Raw genomic sequence first — 20,613 nt, forward strand, 5'->3', positions numbered from 1 at the left:
CACTTCTGTACTTTTGTCATTATTCACTACCTTTCATCTGCCATCTTTCTAATTAAAATCCAGCCTTAATCATCTCTCTGTTTCACTTCTATCTTGCCCTCCACCCTTCTCTGTCTTCCTGTCCATTTCTTTTCTCAGGCATAATATCTCATTCTTATTGGCCGATCACAGAAAAGCAAACAAGCTGGTCCAGCTCCAAGTCATAAAGATCCAAGACACTGTTTGACCACTATTTGTCTCTTACTACTTTATCGCCATCTCATTCTTCTTCTTGTTTGCTCTTTTTGTTTTGTTTTGTTTTGTTGGGGGTTATTTGCCCTTTTATATGGGAGTACATATTGTAATTCGAAATGCTGGACTATAAAGATTTATGCATATTGTAGAAATGTACAGCTCTGAAACTTTATTTACATTCTAATAGAAAATTGATTAATGTAATTCCTAACAGTATCATAATTCTCATTGTTACACTGCCTTTTCTGTACCACAGGTTGTTGTACTGTTATAAGTTTGCAAAAAAAATCTAAGAAAGTAAATACAATTTTTATTTTGTAATAAAAACTATTAGGCTACTCTACTCATACAGACACTTTCCCTCTCAACAGAAAAACCAAGGGAAGCCTGTTTTGATCCCGGTAATGTTATGAATGCCAGTCGGACAGGGTACGACTATAAATTGGGATCTCAGGTCTCCTACAGCTGTCACCATGGCTACACAATAGCAGGTGAAGATACCATCACCTGTGTCATGGGTCCAGATGGAAAGCCAGTGTGGAACAAGGCACTGCCATCATGTAAAGGTAGGAGTGACGCATCAGGAAATACAACCTTGTGCGTATTGCTGTACCATAATATTATTGTTACAGTGAATATTTATTAGAAATCTGGTAACTCAGAGGTTAAACTGCATACTGTGTTCTCTGTTTGATTCCAAATTGGGACCTTGCTTTTCCACTCTCTCTCTCTATTTTTCCCCTGTTTATTTAAATAATGATGAACATGAACGTTATGAAGATTTTCTCTGTATTATCTAAATTTCATATGAATCTTGGTCATTGTTATACACTATCTGGTAGCAACACTGTAGGTTGTATATCTCGCTTTAGCCATCGAGCCTCCTTCCTGAGGAATGATAGGTCCAGTCTTTCAAAATCATAGACTTTATTTGGACAACTCCACCATATATTTGGCAACTCACATCCATCCCCCCCCTTAAATTAAAAGTTTATTCAGTGCCAACTAGCTAACATATTTTAACTGCCTCTCCAGAGAAGCTTTTGTTCTGTGGAGGACTGGACTTTAATACCACTGTCTTGGATTGGATTGCAGCTTGTGATTTTAGGACTTATTGTACTCTGAAGATCTTCTGAGCTTAAGGGGAAGGGAACTAGTTTGTGAACAGAACAGAATAAGGCTTGCAGTCTGAAACCTTGTTAAAGACGGTGGAATGAAAGTCTGTCCTTGGGACAAGGGACACTGGAGAGGCAGCTGATTATATTGCTTCATTATTTATTTACAGGACCAACCACATTCAAAAAAAACCCAATCCCCCACTTCCCATTCCCAGATCTGGATTTAAGTGTAGTTGTTGTCTTTACGTGTGTGTGTGTGTGTGTGTGTGTGTGTGTGTGTGTGTGTTATCAAAGCAGTCAGGGATTGGGGACTGAGCTGTCTGTGTGATTGACAGCTCAGAGAGGCAATGAAACGACACCTGCCAGAGTGCCATTCATGGTGTATATGGGTTTGTGTATGTGAGAGAGGCATATCTGACTAATGCCATGTGGGTAAAAAATTCAGATAAGCCACAGAGCAAGGAGGTAAGAATTAAAAATGGTTATGGGCACATAGACATAAAGCACATATTCCTACTTTGAAAAGTCTCCTGTGAAAGCTCTGTTTAATAATATCTGGGAGACAGTCACGGGCATTCAGGGGTGTGAGAGAATAAGAATGGGATAATTGCACTCATAGTAGGTATTTGAGAAAAGCAAAAAAAAACAAAAAAAGAGCAAGAATAAGAGGTTATCAAGTCATTTTATTTCATCCTCTCCTTCATCGACTTTATTTCAAGATAATACTGCCACTTAGCAGATTTAGCAGACCAACCCCAACCTTTTGCCCAGGTATTGTTACACAGGATAATGTTTTACTATACAGTAAGACCATAATTTAATCCATAAAATAAAATAAAATAAAAAATAAAATAGTCTATCTGGTAACTAAGTTACTTATACACACACACACACAAGCACACACACAAAGTGTGCAACATATACACATGTGTATATACACATATACATATACACATGTATATACATATATACACATATACATGTGTATATGTTTTCTTTTACTTTTTAACTTTATTATTGTTAACACTATTTCAGTAATATCAGAATATCAGGCCTGCTCTCTGGATGAGAGTTTCCTAAATGCAAGTCAGTTTAGTTCCTGCCCTTTCAGTGATCCCAATAAATGGTTAGATCTCCTGAGATTGTCATTACCTACATTATAGACAATTCATATAGTCAAAGCAGAACGATTTGACTAAATCCCACTCTGCAGTCTTTCGCCTTTGCTCCCTCAGCTCTGATTGCACATTGAATTTTCTCACCGCATAGTTAGGGAAGTTGCTCTGTCTTTCTGTCTGTCTCTCTATCTTTGGGCAGCTCCTGGGGCTTTTAGACCAAACTCATTAGACAGGGTGAGACCTCTTTAAATAATACATCTCCACTTACACTCCCTCCGTCTCCTTTTTTCTCCCTTTCATCCCCCTCACTCATCTCCCTTCTACTCCTTTCCTTTGCTTTTTTTTTCTGTAACTACTTCTCACTCTCCCCTGTAACTCTCTTCAAGATTTTTTCATCCTCTGTCTTTCTTATTTTACTTTCCTCCTACCTCCTCTGTCTGTGTCTGATTTGCTCTGTATGTTTCTCTCACAATTTCTCTCTAGCTCTCTTGCCCCTTCTTGCCTTCTCTCTCTCTGTCTTTCTCTCTTTCACACACACACGCACACACACACACTCTTAGACACGCATACAAACACCTCCCATCTCAAACCGCTCTTTTATTGGTTTCCATGGTAACTAAGAGCTGGTGCGAGAAAGAAGGAATTCGCCGTGACTGTTGATAGGGTTGTGTGTAAGACCACATGTGTGTATGTGTGTTTATGTGAGAGAAGAGACACAGAGGTAAAGTGAGAGAGTGACATAGCTATAATAGAGTGCCGCCTAGAGGCAGTTTCCTTACACACGCGCAGCATGAACGAACACATGGGTACACACATACCCCAAAAAAATCGTACCACACGTGCATATAGAGTGGTAGAAAAGTAGGAGAACCCTGCAGAATTATGTATAAGAAGCACTGGTCATAGAGGAGACAAACAAAGTCCATACGGTAAGAAATAGTCATTCAAATGAAATCAACAAAAGGTATTTAGATTCAAGGTAGAAAAGCTGGAATTTACATTACTCATCAGCAGATGAGTTATATTTTTGTGCTCCAAAAATGTATTACCAAATATCAGAACTTTTCAGTGACACCTTTTCTTGACTATAAGCCAAGGTTGAATTATTTAGAAAAAAAATGCAGAACTCTCTACAGTGTAAAAACAGCACTGCATGCCATTATGTAAACTTGTAAAAGAATCACTGAGGCGAAATGCTTTATCAAAATAAGTTACGGGATAGTGTGAGGGTGACTGTCCACCAGTGGAAGCTCAGTTAAAGCTTAGAAAATCTAAGAAGTAAGTCTTTTACTGAATTATTTTAAGGATATTTGGTATTGAAGTGACCCAGTCAGAGTCCAGATCTAAATTGAATAGAAATGCATCATAACCTCTTAGAGCCATTCACACCCAGCAGGTTATAAATATGGCTCTCATGAAGCAGTTCTGGGAGAAAGAAGGATCCGAAATTCCTTCTGAACTTTTTCCAGGTGCTATCTGTAAACACAGTTAATGTGTTGTGTCTGCAGAAGAAGGAAGAAGGACAATTAAAAGCCTTACAGAGAGCTAATAGGGCATAATGCTTCCTGTTCCTGGTGAGCTTTTAATTTGAAACATCTGTAGGAAATATTGAGTTTTATGGTCAGTGTCAATACTTAAAGAGCTAAATATTACCTACTATATTGTAGACAAGAACTGACTGGAATGAAAAGGTGAATGAAAGCAGCATATCTCTTGACAAGTATGAAAAGACTAAAGTTGTTATACTGGTGGAATGAGTACTGTAGCATGGTACATTATACCGAATTTGCCAAGTGAGCACCGGTAATTTCACGCTTTCTCGGTGGATTCTGCCCATGTTAATTCACGCTCGCATTTGCTGCCAGTGCTGCTGGTGTTCAGGGCACATGCTTGTTGACTTGATCTAGACAGAGAACATATTGCGAGTAGCAGGTATAAGTCTAAAAGGACTTTTTATATTGGCTTTTTGGATCTTAGTATGTTTTTTATGTCTGCAACTTCAAGGTGAAAATGATAAATCTGGATCAGAGGTAGTACAGGGAATACAGAGAAAGTCTTATATTGTATTAATCATTCCGTTTCTATAAAAAGGGTTATAGACTTACATATATTTTACTACTTTCATTTTACTATTACTTTCTATGAGAAAAAATGTCATTAGATAAAGACATTTGAAATGTGCAAGACATGCAAAGCAAATGGCATAACCATTTTTTTTCCTGAAGTTTTCATGGATTTCATTCTCATTGTGCTTTATAGTATAAATAATGGATTCTGTTGTGCTCAAGAATTGTGGTTATTACACTGTTGACAAATGAATCCTCTTCTTGAAATGTTGAAGTGACAGCAGTGGCTGTGTTTATGGTTCCAAAAAACACTTACTGGATGAACTGCAACCCAACTTTAAAAGTTTAGGACATTTCAAAACTCTTTCCTGTACTCCTGCTGCCACCATGAGCCCTGCTGTGCCTGTATGTGTGTGTGTGTTTGTGTGTCTTTATATTTGTGAGAGAAAAGGGAAAATGAGACGCAGAAAGTACTACAAGAGTGTTGTGTGTGTGTGTGTGCGCGTGTCGATGATCAAAGCTCATAGATGTGTGAGAGAAAGAGAGTGACTTGAATAGCATCTTTTGCATTTATTTGTGTGTGTGTGTGTGTGTGTGTGTGTGTGTGTGTGTGTGTGTGAGAGAGAGAGAGACAGAGGGTGTGAATGATCAAAGCGCATGTGTGTATGTGAAGGCTTTTGATAAGGCTGACACCTGAGCCTAGAGCAGCACCACTGGGAGATTGTGGGTAGATCAAGACAAGACCTCTAGACCTGAGGGTTTGAATGCTACAGCACAACAAAAATCAATCCAGAAAGTATCAATCAATAGAAGAAAGAAAGAGCATGATTACTATGATGCTTTAGGAAACAGGAAGAAAGTAGAGAGGGATATGAGTGGGGAGGAGGTGGAGGATGAGTAGGTGGGAGTACAGCAACTGTCTAGCAAAGAAGTAGAAACCAAGTTTTGTTGTATTTATATTCTTAGGACGTAAATCAGTTTTACCGAGTGAGTCTTAATGTCCACACATGGACTCAAAGACTATGACATATGTTACAGATAGAGTCCTTGAGGGCTCAAGGCTGTGCTACTGAGAAATCGGAAAGTGCTTCAGGGCTCTCTGGTAGAATTTTTGAGCCCACAGTTTTCGCAAGACTGAAATGCTGAAATCTTTGCTTGAGGGAATTATCCTCAAGGGGCTGTTGAAGTGGATGTTCAAAATCATCCAAAAGGGGAAAGAAAAATAACATTAGAGGGGCTACCAACTAACAACGTTTAGGCTAACATGATACTGTGTTTTAAATTACTATCAGACAGTTTTATGAAACCACATATGAACCGACACCCTTAGTGTCACTTCTTAGTTTCACAGATGGACCTCTAACCCAGGCAGTATATTAATTCACAGAGTGCTGCCCCAGTTCTCAGGCTGTCCTTATAACCTTTGCACTCCCATGCTCTCACATTTTCAACAAGCACGGAGGTGACGCTAATTATAGTCCACTAGGGATCACAGCTGATATTGTGGGTGCACATTGGGACTAAGCCAAAGTGATACACACCATAGCAAGACGAGAAGAGCAGAGGCCGGACAAGGTGAGAAGGGAAGGGATAAGACTTACATGGTGAGTGTGTGCGTGTGCCGGGGAAGGTGACACTGACAGATTTGCTAGTTGCTGCTGTTTTTTTGTGCACACACATGCACGCACACATTCAGAGACACTTACACAAATGTCAATGACCTCTGCTGACCTAACCTGCAATATAAATGTCTGCACACCCACATGCTGTTCTCGCAAAAGGTTTGCAGCTCCCTTGGGGGTGCAAAAAGATGGAACAAGCTACTGTTAGCTGTGTTTCTTGTGGGTCATGCATTGGTGGTATGGATTAATAGGCTATTTTTGAAACTGCACTACACTAATACAGGAGATCCCACACTGTGCTCTTGCACAGCACCACATAAATTCAGCCACTAAAGTTTTTATCCCGCTGTGTTGTTGTCAAGAGGAACTAACTACTCTGAAGAGGGTGCACCAGAACTTTGGTCTCACTTATGAAAGAACATGTGGCTCTTTGTTATAGCCCTCTCCTGAATTGTTTTTAATGTGATATATAGCCACCAAGTGTTGCTGCTGCATCACACTTAATGCTTCATAGTGCCATGGGATGTGTTGTTTATGGGTAAATGCGTGGGGCTTTTTTTCCCAAAGAATCCACAGTGTCGTTGATTGTTTTTCACTCCGTTAAGTGGAGACATCACTTTTTAAAAAATATATATATTTTACCAATTTCCCACATTTAATGATGAGATGACAAATGAGATTTTCTATATAGTCCGCTCTGTCCTTAGTGAATATTATACATACACAATCTCATACACAGATGCACATGCCCAGATAGATATCAGAAGACGTTTACATTATATAACAAAGCCTCGGAGCCACAACGGCCCAAGTGATATTTGGGGACAACACAAGTTTTCTGCTAAACTAAACAACTTTGGAGCCAATTGCAGTCAGTTGGATTAAAAAAAGAAGAAGAAGAAAAGAAAAAAAAAAGGCAAGAATAAGAGATTAGAGTAATGATATGCTTGCCAGCTTCTTTTGCAATGGGCAGTGCTCCCAGGAACAGGGAAAAAAATGAAAAAGAGACATGGCTAAAATCTGTACACTTTATTGCAACATTATGTCTCTAAATAACTGAAGCAGCAAAGCGGATGAAACTGTTTGGCCACTAATGCCAAATGTTCCTTGAAATGTTGTTACCTTAGTTGTAGAGTAGCAGTGGAGCAGAAGAGGATGCTTTTATTTTCACGTGTATTACAGTATAGTGATATTTTTTTCCCCTGCATATCCCAGGTTGTTAAGAGCCTCAGATTAAAGTCCAGGGTCAGCTATGATATGTTGCCCCTGGAGCAGATAGGCCTAAGGGCTTTTCTCACAGGCTCAGTGTAGGAGTTTGGAAGTATTGGGGCTTTAAACCCTGACCTTCTAATCAGTAACCTAGAGCGTTAAAGTTACACTAACGCGTTCAAGTTTTTTATCTTATTTTTCTTTGTATCTTAAAAACAGATTGAAGTGGAACAATGAGGCTACGCTGACCCTTGATGTTAAGGATATGTAAGGGCATTTGTTTCTGCAAGTTAGGGTAAATTTTTTTAAATTTTGATATTTAGTTTTTTCAGATAATTGCTACTGATAGTCAACGTGTGCTTTTTCGATATGTTACTGATCACACTCGCACAGTGTCACTCCTGGAGACTGTCCAGAACAAACAGACTTTGATCTGTTGACCACTGAGCAGTTACACAGTTCCACTGGGTGTTGAGGGCTTTGCTCAGTGATAGTAATGAGGGCGAGGTGAGTGTTTCCTTTTCACCTTATCCACGTGATTTTTTCCTGCCACTCTGGAGATTGAAAGAAAAGTACACTTGATAAGAAATAAAAAAAATAAAAGAGAACCAAAATATAGACATTCCTGCACTTGGTTGCGAGTATAAACCTTCTAAACCTTTAAATGGCTCGCAACATTTAAACTTTGTGCACATTGTACGCATAAAAAATATGATGAGTACAACAACATGTCACTGAACAAAAACTCACTGTTCTGTACTCTAAATGATGGCTATGTTTATCTTTTGTCTATATTTATTTATATTATATAAGGTCATGAGAGAGCTCCAGTATACACCGTGTGAGAATTTTATCCATTAAGCAGATTTCCAGTCTGTTATGGAACCAACACAAACAAGCAAACATCCTCTAATGAATGGACAGTTTCCAGTTAACAGTATTTAAATGTGCTGTTAACTAATGAACCATCCTAAAATATGATTCTGTGAGCCAAGTAATGGCATAGCTCCACTGTAAGTCTTACCTAGCAGAAGCTGAATGTACCGAGGGAGTAGTTTATTTCATAGTGCCTAGGACTGCCTTTTATATACATTTTGGAACAGTGATTACTCTCAAGACAATAAGATTCAAAAACATTTATCACACTTGAATTGATAAATATTATGTAGTTCTGCATTACTCGTACATTTACATGTTTGATCTAACGTCGTTGTAGAGGTTCTAGGAGTCTTAATCAACCTTGATTAAGACTCCTACTAAAATCATTTTACAAAGTAGCAGGTGGAGCTTATGCAGAAATATTATGGAGCGCATCGCAAACACATTTGATTGGATATATAGTTAATACCAAATGTTAGCAGACTGCTGTGAGCCTGAAGGGCTCAACTTCATTAATGCAAGTGAGCAAGGGGTTACTGCTGCACTGATAAAATGCTCTGTGAGACAGGATTTCAGACCTGAATCATCGCTATGAATATGACCACCACCGTATCATATTACATACCAATGCCAAGTCCTGCATACTAAGTTGCATCTGTGTCTTTTTAACATCAAATTAATTAATATTGGGGACAGCATGTTGGTGTAGTACTTAGCACTGTCACCTTACAGCAAAAAGGCTCCTGGTTTAAACCTCTCAGTCGGATCGGCATTCTGTGCCGAGTTTGCAAGTTCTCATGTGCCTCCGTGGACTTCCTCCTGCTCTTTGCATGTTAGTTTAGCGGGTGACTCTAGCTGTAGGTCGTCGTCTGTTTCTCTGTGTTGACCTTGTGATTGATTGGTGACCTGTTTGGGTTAAACAACAGGTTGGATGAATAATTAGTATTGGGTTGGTATTCTACGTCCTTTCGGTATCTACTGTTCTTTAATAATACGGTTTTTATATGTCCAAGAACTGCAGCTACGTGCACAATTTTAATTGTGCAGTAGTATCTCCACAATTTGCAACAATCAAAATTTGTGTGCATCAGTGTGAGTTCATTTAATTTAGAATACCCTGGTTCGGTGTACTTTGGTATTCATATTTTCAAATACTGTGTTTATTTACTACTTTATAAAACATGTGGCTATTGTGCTGTAGTTGTAAAATATCTAAATAACATTCTAAAATCTTTTAAATGAAAAGCTTCTAATAATCACCTTCTGTGTACAGCGCCATGCGGAGGACAGTACGGTGGATCTGAAGGGGTCGTTTTGTCTCCAAACTATCCTTTAAACTACACGACAAAACAGACTTGCTCCTATTACATCACAGTGTCGCCTCAGTTCGGTAAGTGCATAATTACAAAACTGCTTACAGTCAGTCTTGTAATCAAAGCACAGAAGACTTGTTCAAATCTTGAAATAATTATTTGTCCAAATTTATTTTTATTTGTCTGTTTTTTTTGTCCAGTGGTGTTTGGTCAGTTTGCCGTCTTCCAAACAGCAATGAATGACTCAGTGGAACTGTTTGATGGACCCAATGACAACGCCCGATTGCTCAGCTCCCTGGCTGGTTCACATTCAGGTGAGTCTGTTGATCAACTCTAGTGCCAGAAACAGCCAGACACAGCCTGAGGAATGCAGTTTTTATATATTTTTTTTTAATATTATATTGTAATCAAAGAAACTGTTGTTTTATTGTTTTTTTCACTTATATATGCACGATATTATACTTTTGAAAAGCTGCCCCACCTACAATTTTCCCTTTTTTTCTCCTTTTTTTTTTTTTTTTGCACTGTTGAGCTGTTTTCGAAAGAGGAAAATAATGAAATCTTCTGTAAGAAAGCAGCTCTGGGGGGCTGTAGAACACAGCACCAGTGGTCGTTATCACAATTTATTTGACAGTGATGTATTTGGTGAAAATCCATTACGGGTTATCTTTACTAGAGGAAATCAGCAGTGGAAAGCGTCTCACTGGGGCCATACAACATACAGTAGCACTGATACTCCTTAACAGAATCCTCCATGGGTTTTCTTATCTTCCAACTTTGAGTCACCCCAGCTTGCCAATGTTTTGAGTCTTTACACAGTAATACAGATGGATGGAAATAGAAAGATATGACTAATTTGATCTAGATGAAAGGATATTAATAATAATTTGTTAAATAAATAAAAAAATATATAATGATTAACATCGTTGCTGGTAAAATGCGAAGGCATCGCCTCAGAGTTTAACTTTTGTGTGAATTTCGTGTGTTATGGCCTGGAGGCACGCTGCAGGGGAATCCCCTTAGAAGTGACGTTTAGTTCCTTTATGTCAAAATCCTAACTTTCAGAATATTTTCTTTCTTGTGTTTATTCTTTTTTTCCCCCACTTTTGCTACCTCCTTTTGCTTGTAGAATTATAAGGGAAGAAAATGACTGTGTTTAGTAAACAATGTAACTACAACTACGCGTAAAGTTCTTTATAATACTGGAGTGGTTTAGAGTTTGATACAAAGACAAGCGAGCTTACATTTTTGCTTTTTTGTGCTCATAGATCAGTGAGACTTATTTTTGTTGATGGGATGTAGCTGCCTTTTTTCTGATAAATACAACCCGTCTAATTTAATTGGTAATGGTATATATAGAATGAATGACTCATACCTTGAAGTTCATTTGGGTTTTTTGCGTTGAGGTTTTTTTTTTTCTTTTTGGCTGAAAACGAATGAAACATACCACGCTTTACAAAATAATGTTATCCGCATCATTACCCGTTACTCACGCACGCATTCACATGTGCACACACGCACACACACGCATACACAAGAAAAAAGGGGGCAAACAGCTTTGTAGCACATTGTTCCACCTAACTGACTGATTATCCTGACTCACAAACATATTAACTCACATACACACATACCAGACTTACACATACGCACACACATCCTGATCCCCGTGCTGCTAATGATGGTTCTAAATGTCAGCCACACCAGGCCATGTTTTACCCATTTATCACTGTTACTTCATTTGCCTGCGTATGTGTGTGCATATAAATCTCTGTTTGTGTATGCCTGCTGAGATGGTGTGTGCACGTGTGTGTGCGTCTTTGTTTTGCATTTTGATTCTTGTGAGGCACATATTTTACCAAAAGGCGAAAAAGAATGAAAAACCCTGCTTATTGCTGAGTTATGAATGGAAGCTGGTACTCTTAAATATATAGGCACTTAACATATACTTAAATGCACAGTGAATGTTTGTGGAACTGAGAGTCTGTATCTTTGTAGCACATGTAGGTTTAAAAAGGATCTGTATGTTGTTGCTGTTGTCTTCTACTTTTAAAGCTTCTACAAAAACGTTTTGGATTAAAATTCATTTTGAAATCATTGTGATATATGTGTTTTGTTTTGTTTTTTTCTCAGGAGAGACGCTGCCATTGGCAACTTCCAATCAGATCATGCTCCGGTTCAATGCTAAAAGTGGCCAGTCAGCTAGAGGCTTTCACTTTGTCTACCAAGGTAATTCTCTCTGTGTTTGACATGTGTTCACTTAAACACAATAACATATGTTCAATTCAAGATCAACTTCAAAGTCTCCCTGCTCATATGTTTATTTCCCGTCTTTCCTCATTTGAATCATGTAATTCCTCTCATTATTGTAGCTGTCCCTCGGACCAGTGACAGCCAGTGCAGTTCAGTACCTGAGCCTCGGTATGGCAGGCGGATTGGTTCAGAGTTCTCAGTGGGCTCTGTGGTTCGGTTTGAGTGCAATCCAGGATATCTATTAAAGGGATCCAATGCGATTCGGTGCCAGGCGGTACCAGGTGCCCTTGCGCAGTGGAACACAACAACACCAACTTGTATAGGTAAGACTAACAATTGTCTTATGCATCAATAAAGTCCCCAGTTGTTTATAATTTTGGATATCTGTGACTTTAACCATCAGACAGACTGACAGCAAAACAATATCTCTTTCAAATCAATGATCCAGTTTTATCTTCCAGTTAGAATGATATCACATTTGAAACACAACAAAGGAGATAACAATAGATAACCAAAGGGAGATATGTCTGTTTTCCCTGGCATGACTGTAAACATTGCCAACTGTCATTTTGAGAGCCAGGGTGAGAGTCATCAGTATGACTGCTTGATGTCACCCAGCAAGCAGGACCTTAGATCCCTGAACAGGTTTGTGCAGACTTGAGTATTATTAAGTATTAATGCAAAATCTGGATAAGCGAAAGACTGAAGGACTACCTGAAAAAAAAAACATAAAAAATTAATAAAACAACTTAACAGCTGTCCTCTGAAACAAACAACAGCATTAAGCCTAAGCTCTTCACCATCAATGTCATACTCGTTGGCATGCAGTGCATTCTGGGATACTTCACTGATGACATTTAAAATCCCCAGAGAGCACTGATGAAAACGCAGATGAAAAAAGGCCTTGAGTAATTAGTCCTTTCTGTGAAGCGTCTTGTACTAGTTAATGAGAGTAATGATTGAAGTTTAATTCTAAAACTAAATGCATCCGTGTGAACTCTAGCGTTCCTGTTGAGAGCTGTGTTTTTTGTAAAAAGCCTCAACTTTCACCTCAGTTTATGCCATAAAAGGTGTTTGTTTTCCTATTTTTCCTGTCTGGCTCGCTGTTGTTATAATTTGAAGACCATATTGTGTGTTTTTAGGAACGAAGAGCCATATTCCAATATCCTGCCCCATCTGTTGGCATTTAGTTATAATGTTTTGCCAAGAATTGTGGATTTTATGTCTTCATTCTAGTTCCCTGCAGTGGTAATTTGACTGAACGTCGTGGGACAATACTGTCTCCTGGCTATCCTGAACCCTACCCAAACAGTCTCAATTGTCTGTGGAGGATTCATGTCAGTGAAGGGGCTGGGATTCAGGTACAGATATATATACACTTAAATATAAATGCATAGTCTACTGGATATACACTAATTTTGGAGGAAGCTGTTGGCTGTTGTGTTCATTTATTATCATTGTTGGCTATTTAGATCCAAGTAATGACATTTGCTACTGAGCACAACTGGGACTCTCTGGAGATCTACGATGGAGGAGACATGACAGCTCCCAAATTAGGGTCATTTTCTGGTAAGACAGCATGCTCACACATGCACCTAAATGCATTAAGTTATGCACAGACACACATGCAAACAATATCCTATGATGGATGAGAGATGACAGCTTCTAAACTATGGATACACACACACACAAACACACAAGATCTATGATGAATTAGATATGGCAGCTCTTAAACTATAGATACACACACATATGGCATACACCGGAGAGCTGTGATGGATGAGTTGTAATACCAAAAATATGATATATAGCTTAAATAAAGAATAAATCTTTTTAAGACACAGAATTCTTCCAATTCTAAGGAGTCAGTAAGAAGAGTGTCACCATGAGACTGAAGGTGGAGGAAAATGAAAATGAAAAAGGGATAGAAAGAAGACAGGCAGGGATAAAGAATGATCTAACCTTTTATGATTTCCCTGCAGAGTTTCCCCTGTGACCTGCCCCAAGCACATACCTGTCACACAGCTATCACACATAAAACATGTTGCCCATAGGGCAACGCACACACCCACCCACACACAACTGACTGCGCCCTTCTAAGGAAGGCACACCGGGGAGCTACCCACTATAACCACAGTGATCTGGTGTTGACCACTGAGCAGCTTCACTGGGGCAGATAAGGGCCGCTTCACATAAGGACACTAAAATGCTAGCTATCCATGGAGGGTGAGGGGTTGTTCACCTTCTCTGCACATAATTTCCCAGCTGGTCCTGGGATTTAAATAAGACTTATAGTCTAAGTCTTGCTGAAAAAGCAGCACCATTATGTAGAAAGGGATTCCTTCCTGTATATCTAATATTATGTTCCTCAAACTTTAATGCTTTTTCTAATCATTCACCCGGTCTATGATATCTTTATTTTTTGTGTTTTTTCAGGGACAACAGCTCCTGCTCTCCTCAACTCAACATCCAATCAGCTCCTTCTTCACTTTCAAAGTGACATCAGTGTGGTGGCAGCAGGCTTTCACCTAGAATACAAAAGTAAGTAATATTCATACTAGGATAGCACGATGCAATGCTAGATTCATTGGCTGGAAAGAACATACTCGTTGATGCACAAGAACCAAGAATTGAATCGATTTTGGGTCTCTTCTTTCAAGAATCTACAAATGCACACAGACAACAATACAGCCAGAACTTTAACATTAAATAGCAAGAGTCAGTGACCTGAACTGGTACTGCCTGAGAGCATACACACATACTGAGACCCACGCTGGAGCACACACGCAGAATGCTCACCTGGAGGGACATAACAGAATCAAGTAGACTTAGACACACACTCACTAGCGTGCACATACACACACAAATGTGTAGATGGACAAAGGTATAGACACAGATATTAACATCATGTTTTTACACACCCGTCAGAGCATGGTTGTGCTTTTTAGTCCTTTGTAGTTGTTTTAACTTAGAATCACTTCTAGATCAATGAACATGTCCCCTTTTGTAAATATGCATGGGGGTTTCAGTGTTTGTGTGAATACGTGCATTTCTCTGTGTGTGTAGAGAGTGCACATATTTGAGCCTCCGTTGTCTGTGTTTTGCTACGCTCTGAATTCCTTGTGATGGCATGTTGATGCACACAAACTAGCAAGATTGGTCAATTTTAGGGGTGCTATATTGCTTCTGTGTGTACACACACTTGTGGTAGACCCCAGCCTCTATGGATCTTGTGCTGAGAGCTGTGTGCTGCCATGATTAGTGCCTCTGTGCTGTCTTTCAGTCCAGCTTTATCCAGCCACTGGTAGGATTTCTGGATGTCAGCCACTTCATCTATCTGCTGGTGGTACATACCGTGCAGGGGCCTGTCCTTCATTGATGGTTCCTCCTCTTCCTCCTCTTTCTTGAGTTTCTGCTGCCTGAGGAATTCACTGAGCACGCAGTCGGTTGGAGCCATCCTCCTGATGTATTCATGGACGTTGGCTGTCTCATTCTGGACAGTGGTGCTGACACTCACCAGTCCCCGGCCTCCTTCCTTCCGCTTAGCATATAGCCTCAGGGTGCTGGACTCGGGGTGAAACCCTCCATGCATGATCAGGAGCTTCCTGGTCTTGATGTCAGTGGCTTCTATCGCCTCCTTTGGCCAGCTTATTATCCCAGCAGGGTACCTGATCACCAGTAGGGCGTAGGTGTTGATAGCCTGGATCTTGTTCTTACCGTTCAGCTGCCTCCTTAGGACTTGCCTTACCCTCTGCAGCTACTTGGTGGTTGCAGCTTTCCTAGCAGCCTGTTCATGGTTCCAATTTGCCTGTGGGATCCCCAGGTGCTTGTAACTGTCCTCTATGTCTGCAATGTTGCCTTCTGGTAGCTCGGCCGCTATGATGCCTGACAGGAGCGTCCATGTGGTACTAAGGCAGGTTATTGGTCGGTAGTTGGATGGGAGCGGTCCCTTCGGGGGTCCTTGACGATCAGGTCTGTCTGGCCTTTGGTTAGCCATTCCGAGTGTCTCTCGTCAACTAGCAGCTGGTTCATCTGTGCTGCCAGACACTCATGGAGTGTAGTCAGCTTCTTCAGCCAGTAGGTGTGAACCATGTCAGGGCCTGGTGCTGTCCAATTCTTCATACTGGAGACCCTTTCTTGGATGTCTGCCACTGTGATGGTTGCTGGACCCTGTTCAGGGAGGTTGCTGTGGTCTGCTCTTAGATCCACTAGCCACTGAGCATTGTTGTTACGGGTTGTGTCCTTCTCCCATCAGGGAGAAGTATTGCTCCGTCTCCAGCCTTGGTGATGCTGTTCTCATATTGTTCCCCTGCCACTGAGAGTACACCATGGCTCATTCTGTGGAGAACAGCTGGTTCATTCTCCTGCCTTCTATCTCTCTGTTGTACATCTTCAAGCAGCTGGCCAAGGCTGTGAGTCTTTGCTTAGCAGTTTCCAAGGCCTCAGATATGGACCTTAATCTCTGCATCTTTTCAACTTGGCTGTTAATAATGGATACACAGAGATTGTTGAGGCGTGGCTCAGGGGAGGGGAGAGAAGGAAAAGGGAGGAGTCAGACGATAAATGATAGGTAAGGTTAGAGTGAAAGGCTAAGGGAAAAAAGTGAAGGACACAAATCTTCACTGTTGTCCATATTCTTATGACCATGTGTGCTTGTAGCATTTCTGTCTTCTCAAGTAATGTTTTCAAATATATGCCAAATACCAACACAGTACATGATATTTAATTTTGTTTACTGGAAAGAAATCTTTTTGTTCTTTTCATGGAAGCCAGTTCCTTCCCAGAGCACCTTAAAAAATATCTCGCAGGTTTCACACTAGAGTTTTACTTATCTTAAAATGATTGTCAGCTCTTCATTATGTAGCAGACGTTTGCCTTCCAGAGAGGTTCTGTACAGGAGACCCCAACACAAAGTAGGCTTTTAACTTTTTTATTAAACGGAAAGTTTTCCAGAGATGAGTCAACTTACCTGTTCAAAAGGTGATCAGAATAGATGCATCAAAATTATTATTTGACCACAGTTGATACTTTGATTTGATCCTTCTTTTAAACACTATTTTAAAAAAAAACTTGCAAGACATTAAAAGACTAAACTCTTACTGATGATTTCAACTTTATGATCTTCAAATTCACAATCAAAACTCAAATGATAGAACTATTTCTGGAACAATATCTCTTATTCACCCATCTTTCACTGCACTGTCTTCTGATTTCCCAAGAGGCAATCTGAGTAACATAAACTTTTATCAGGAGTTCCAAAAACAAACCATGACTATTTGATTCGTTTGTTACATATTGCTAATTAGCAGGTTACTTTAAATACTTTAAATGGATGTATCTGGATGGGTAAAGTTGCTGACATCTTAGCACTCTCCCCTTTTGTCCAAATATGATCACCTCTGTGTGTGTACAACATGATGACAGCCATAGCACCTCAATCAACACCTCACAACCAGACTTCACAAACACTGTTATGGAAGCTATCTTTTGCATATTTTCCATATTTTTACTCTGGGTTTTCTATAGGAAGAAAGATATCAAACATTCACGGGTAAAAAAATGTCAGTGTGGGAGCGTGTATAAGTGGGCAGAAAACGTCTCCTGAAGACGTGAATTTTGTAATTATATTTTCATGATTTTAGGCAGACTAGAGGGTGTTTCATCTGAAGGGCAGAAAGAGGGATCTTTTTCCCTTGCCTGTCCTCACATAAACTGGAACAAAAGTATTGTAAATCCAGTCAGTTAGACTTAAATTCTGACACTGTCTAGTCGTAGTCTAGTGGCCCTAGTGGAGTGGTTTGTGGTGCTGTCAGCATTTCACAGGGCATTACTGCTTCCTCATTCCCGGGGAAAAACAGTGCGCTCACACACAGAGAGAGAAAGATGGTCAGCCAAATGGAATACTTTCATTGATCAGTTGTCATGACAGCCCACTGATTCTCTGCATAATAATACACTGTGTGTGTATGCGTGTGTGTAGAGTCTCCCGCAGCTTTTTCACTTTTGGGCCATCTAAAAAAAAAAGAAGTACCCTTCAGTCCTTCTTCAAGCACTTTCTCATGTACAAGTCGCTCATGCGCACACACTCACAAATGTCATTCAGTGAATCTCGGCCACCTGGATGCGTGTGCATGTATTTGTGGTGAGCCAGTGTGTGTGTGTGTGTGTGTGGGCATGCGTGTAAGCTCAGTGGGCTCGCAACGTTTTGCTGGTAGGAAGGTAGATAATGAACCAACAAGTCCACACACACACACACACACACACACACACACACACACACACACACACACACACACACACACACACACACACATACAAACATTCACCCCTCTGTCTCCTCTTCTTTCGCTCTATCCCTCTCCCACCCCTTTGTTGCCATGGTAACCGCTCTGGGGCAGGCTCCTGCGGAAGTTTCCACAAACGTCTGCACTGACACACACACACACACACACACACACACACACACACACACACACACACAATGAACACACAGATACACTCCTACCGATGCTATTTGATAAGGGCCTGCTGCTGTCAAACTTATTAAGGATGTGTTTAACCTTTATTGTGTTGGGAATACATAACCAAAAGTCATTGTGTTACCTTCACATATTTTTAAGCACGTCTCAGAAGCTGCTGACGACATCGAAAAAGTTCACGCTTTATCATTGTACTAGCTGTCAATTCTAAAATGAGCTTTTGTGTATGACAAAAAGACATTAGCGCTTTTGTGACTAAATCTTGTGAATTATATATCCATCTCAAATTAATCTCTATAATTATAAAAAGCCAGCCTGCTCAGACACACTATTTTGGGGTATACAAACAACTTATAAACTTGGGTAAACTTGTGTGTTTGTTGTGATGTTGTTTTATAATCAGTTTGTTCATGTCAAGATAAAGGTCACATACAGGTGAATGAGGAAGACAGGAAAGGCTTCCTGAAGATACTGCAGTTGAAGCTTAGCAGAGAGCACAGGGAAAATAAAACGATTTTAGTTGGCCATAAGATGAACGACTATAAGGACAAACATTGATTTTCCATGTCTGCGTGAAACTTTTAGAACTGATGACAACATCACTTTTACATTTTCTGTCTGTGTGCTCAAGTCCAAAACACATGAATGGACCCGGAGAGCGAGAAGACGAAATAACAGTGAAATTATGAATAGTAATAACATAGTTCATTGTGCTTTTGTTCATTTCATTGATTGTTACAGCGGTTGGACTTACCACTTGTCCAGAACCAATGATCCCAGCCAATGGAATCAAAACTGGAGACAGATATATGGTCAATGAGGTGGTGGCATTCAGTTGTGAACCTGGTTACACTCTGCAGGTAATGAACACACTCACACAAACTGACCATTAGACAAATGTTCAAAAATATTTTTACCCTGGTGTCATATAGTAGGTCATGGGTTTTCACGTATTTATTTAGGAGTATTAAAACATCAGATGCTTATTAAATATGAATTTTCCGGTTTTGAAAAATGCCATTGTTATGCCTTTGCTTCCACTTCCTTTAAAAAAAAAACTTTTTTTTTTTTTTTTTTTTTTACAAAAAAAGGAAAAAGAATACAGTTACCTGGTGAAGATATATCAGCATTCCTTACACTTACATATTTTTTAACGAGTTTAACCACTGTGTGATTACTTTCAGGGTCACTCTCACATTTCCTGCATGCCCGGGACAGTGCGTCGATGGAACTACCCACCCCCTCTATGCATAGGTAACGCGCTCAAATGCAAATACACTGCACCGCTGGCTAAATTGTGTTACGAGTGAGCGATTCAGTTTGGAAGAAAATATGTCCTACTGGTGTATCAAAGTGACATAAGTACTCAGGCACACTGGATATGTTTACTTATGTGTGTGTATGTGTGTGTGTGTGTTATTTGTACCTTTTATGCAATAGTGTTGTGTAACCTTGATGTTTGCATGGAGACTTAAATAATTCAGTCCTTGGTAAAAGATCTCAGAAGCCAGTTCCAGTTAAACTCGACTTGACATGTCAGGACCAGCTTTCCAGACCTGCTTTACCTATTTCTGTAAGAGATATTTGCATCAACCCTTTTATGTCCAAAAATATCTATAGAAAAGGATGCCATAACAAGGCTCTTACTTAAAAAGATATGTATTATTCACCACTGTGGCTGATGAATTTACAGAATTTTGTGAAAAACACATCACTTGAACTTCACTGTCGAAGCAGTGATCTTTAAACTACGTTGTTCAGTGTTAACAGCGTGTTTGTTTTCCCTGTGGTTTCAGCTCGTTGTGGTGGGGTGCTGACTGAAATGAGTGGTGTCATCCTTAGTCCAGGTTTCCCTGGCAACTACCCCGGCAACCTGGACTGCACCTGGCAAATCACCCTGCCAACTGGATATGGTAAGTAGTATGGATGTAAGAGCATTCCTAAAAAATAGGTGTCACTTTCAGTACATCTGCTGGCTAAGTTGTTTGTAGCACAGAATCTGCAGCAGATTTATATCTATATATTTGTTTGCTATGTGCTGGTAAATACAGGAACTGGAAATTTTAGGGGGACGTAGTATTTATTATTTTGTGTGTATGATATACATTTGCAAAAACTGTAATAGATTATGTAAATTAAAAAAAAAGAAAACCTGGGCAATAAATGTACAATTGTATTTTTGATGCAAGTTATCATGTACAAAAAACACAATAAAATAGTCAAAAAATATTGCAGTGAAAATAGACAAAAAAATTTCAAACCATGCAAACGTATTGCGCTCAATTAGTAAACGTGCACCATGTGTGTATGCTGTGTGCACATTAT

General features: G+C 39.7%; 1 protein-coding gene across 2 annotated transcripts in view; it reads left to right on the forward strand.

The window, feature by feature from the left end:
* Positions 1-20,613, forward strand: part of LOC146393616 (CUB and sushi domain-containing protein 1-like) — a 437,819-nt gene that overhangs the window by 353,802 nt on the left and 63,404 nt on the right. For both annotated transcript variants that reach the window (XM_084931950.1, XM_084931959.1), the window contains exons 32-42: positions 606-800; positions 9,520-9,636; positions 9,760-9,873; positions 11,690-11,785; positions 11,929-12,132; positions 13,046-13,170; positions 13,282-13,378; positions 14,246-14,350; positions 19,030-19,148; positions 19,473-19,542; positions 20,085-20,201. In XM_084931950.1, the coding sequence (XP_084788076.1) occupies positions 606-800; positions 9,520-9,636; positions 9,760-9,873; positions 11,690-11,785; positions 11,929-12,132; positions 13,046-13,170; positions 13,282-13,378; positions 14,246-14,350; positions 19,030-19,148; positions 19,473-19,542; positions 20,085-20,201 (1,359 nt within the window). The remainder of the gene's footprint in view (positions 1-605; positions 801-9,519; positions 9,637-9,759; positions 9,874-11,689; positions 11,786-11,928; positions 12,133-13,045; positions 13,171-13,281; positions 13,379-14,245; positions 14,351-19,029; positions 19,149-19,472; positions 19,543-20,084; positions 20,202-20,613) is intronic.

The sequence above is a fragment of the Perissodus microlepis genome, chromosome 1, assembly GCF_051167445.1.
Source record: "Perissodus microlepis isolate ML-2025 ecotype Zambia chromosome 1, ASM5116744v1, whole genome shotgun sequence".
In the NCBI taxonomy this organism is placed as follows: Eukaryota; Metazoa; Chordata; class Actinopteri; order Cichliformes; family Cichlidae; genus Perissodus; species Perissodus microlepis.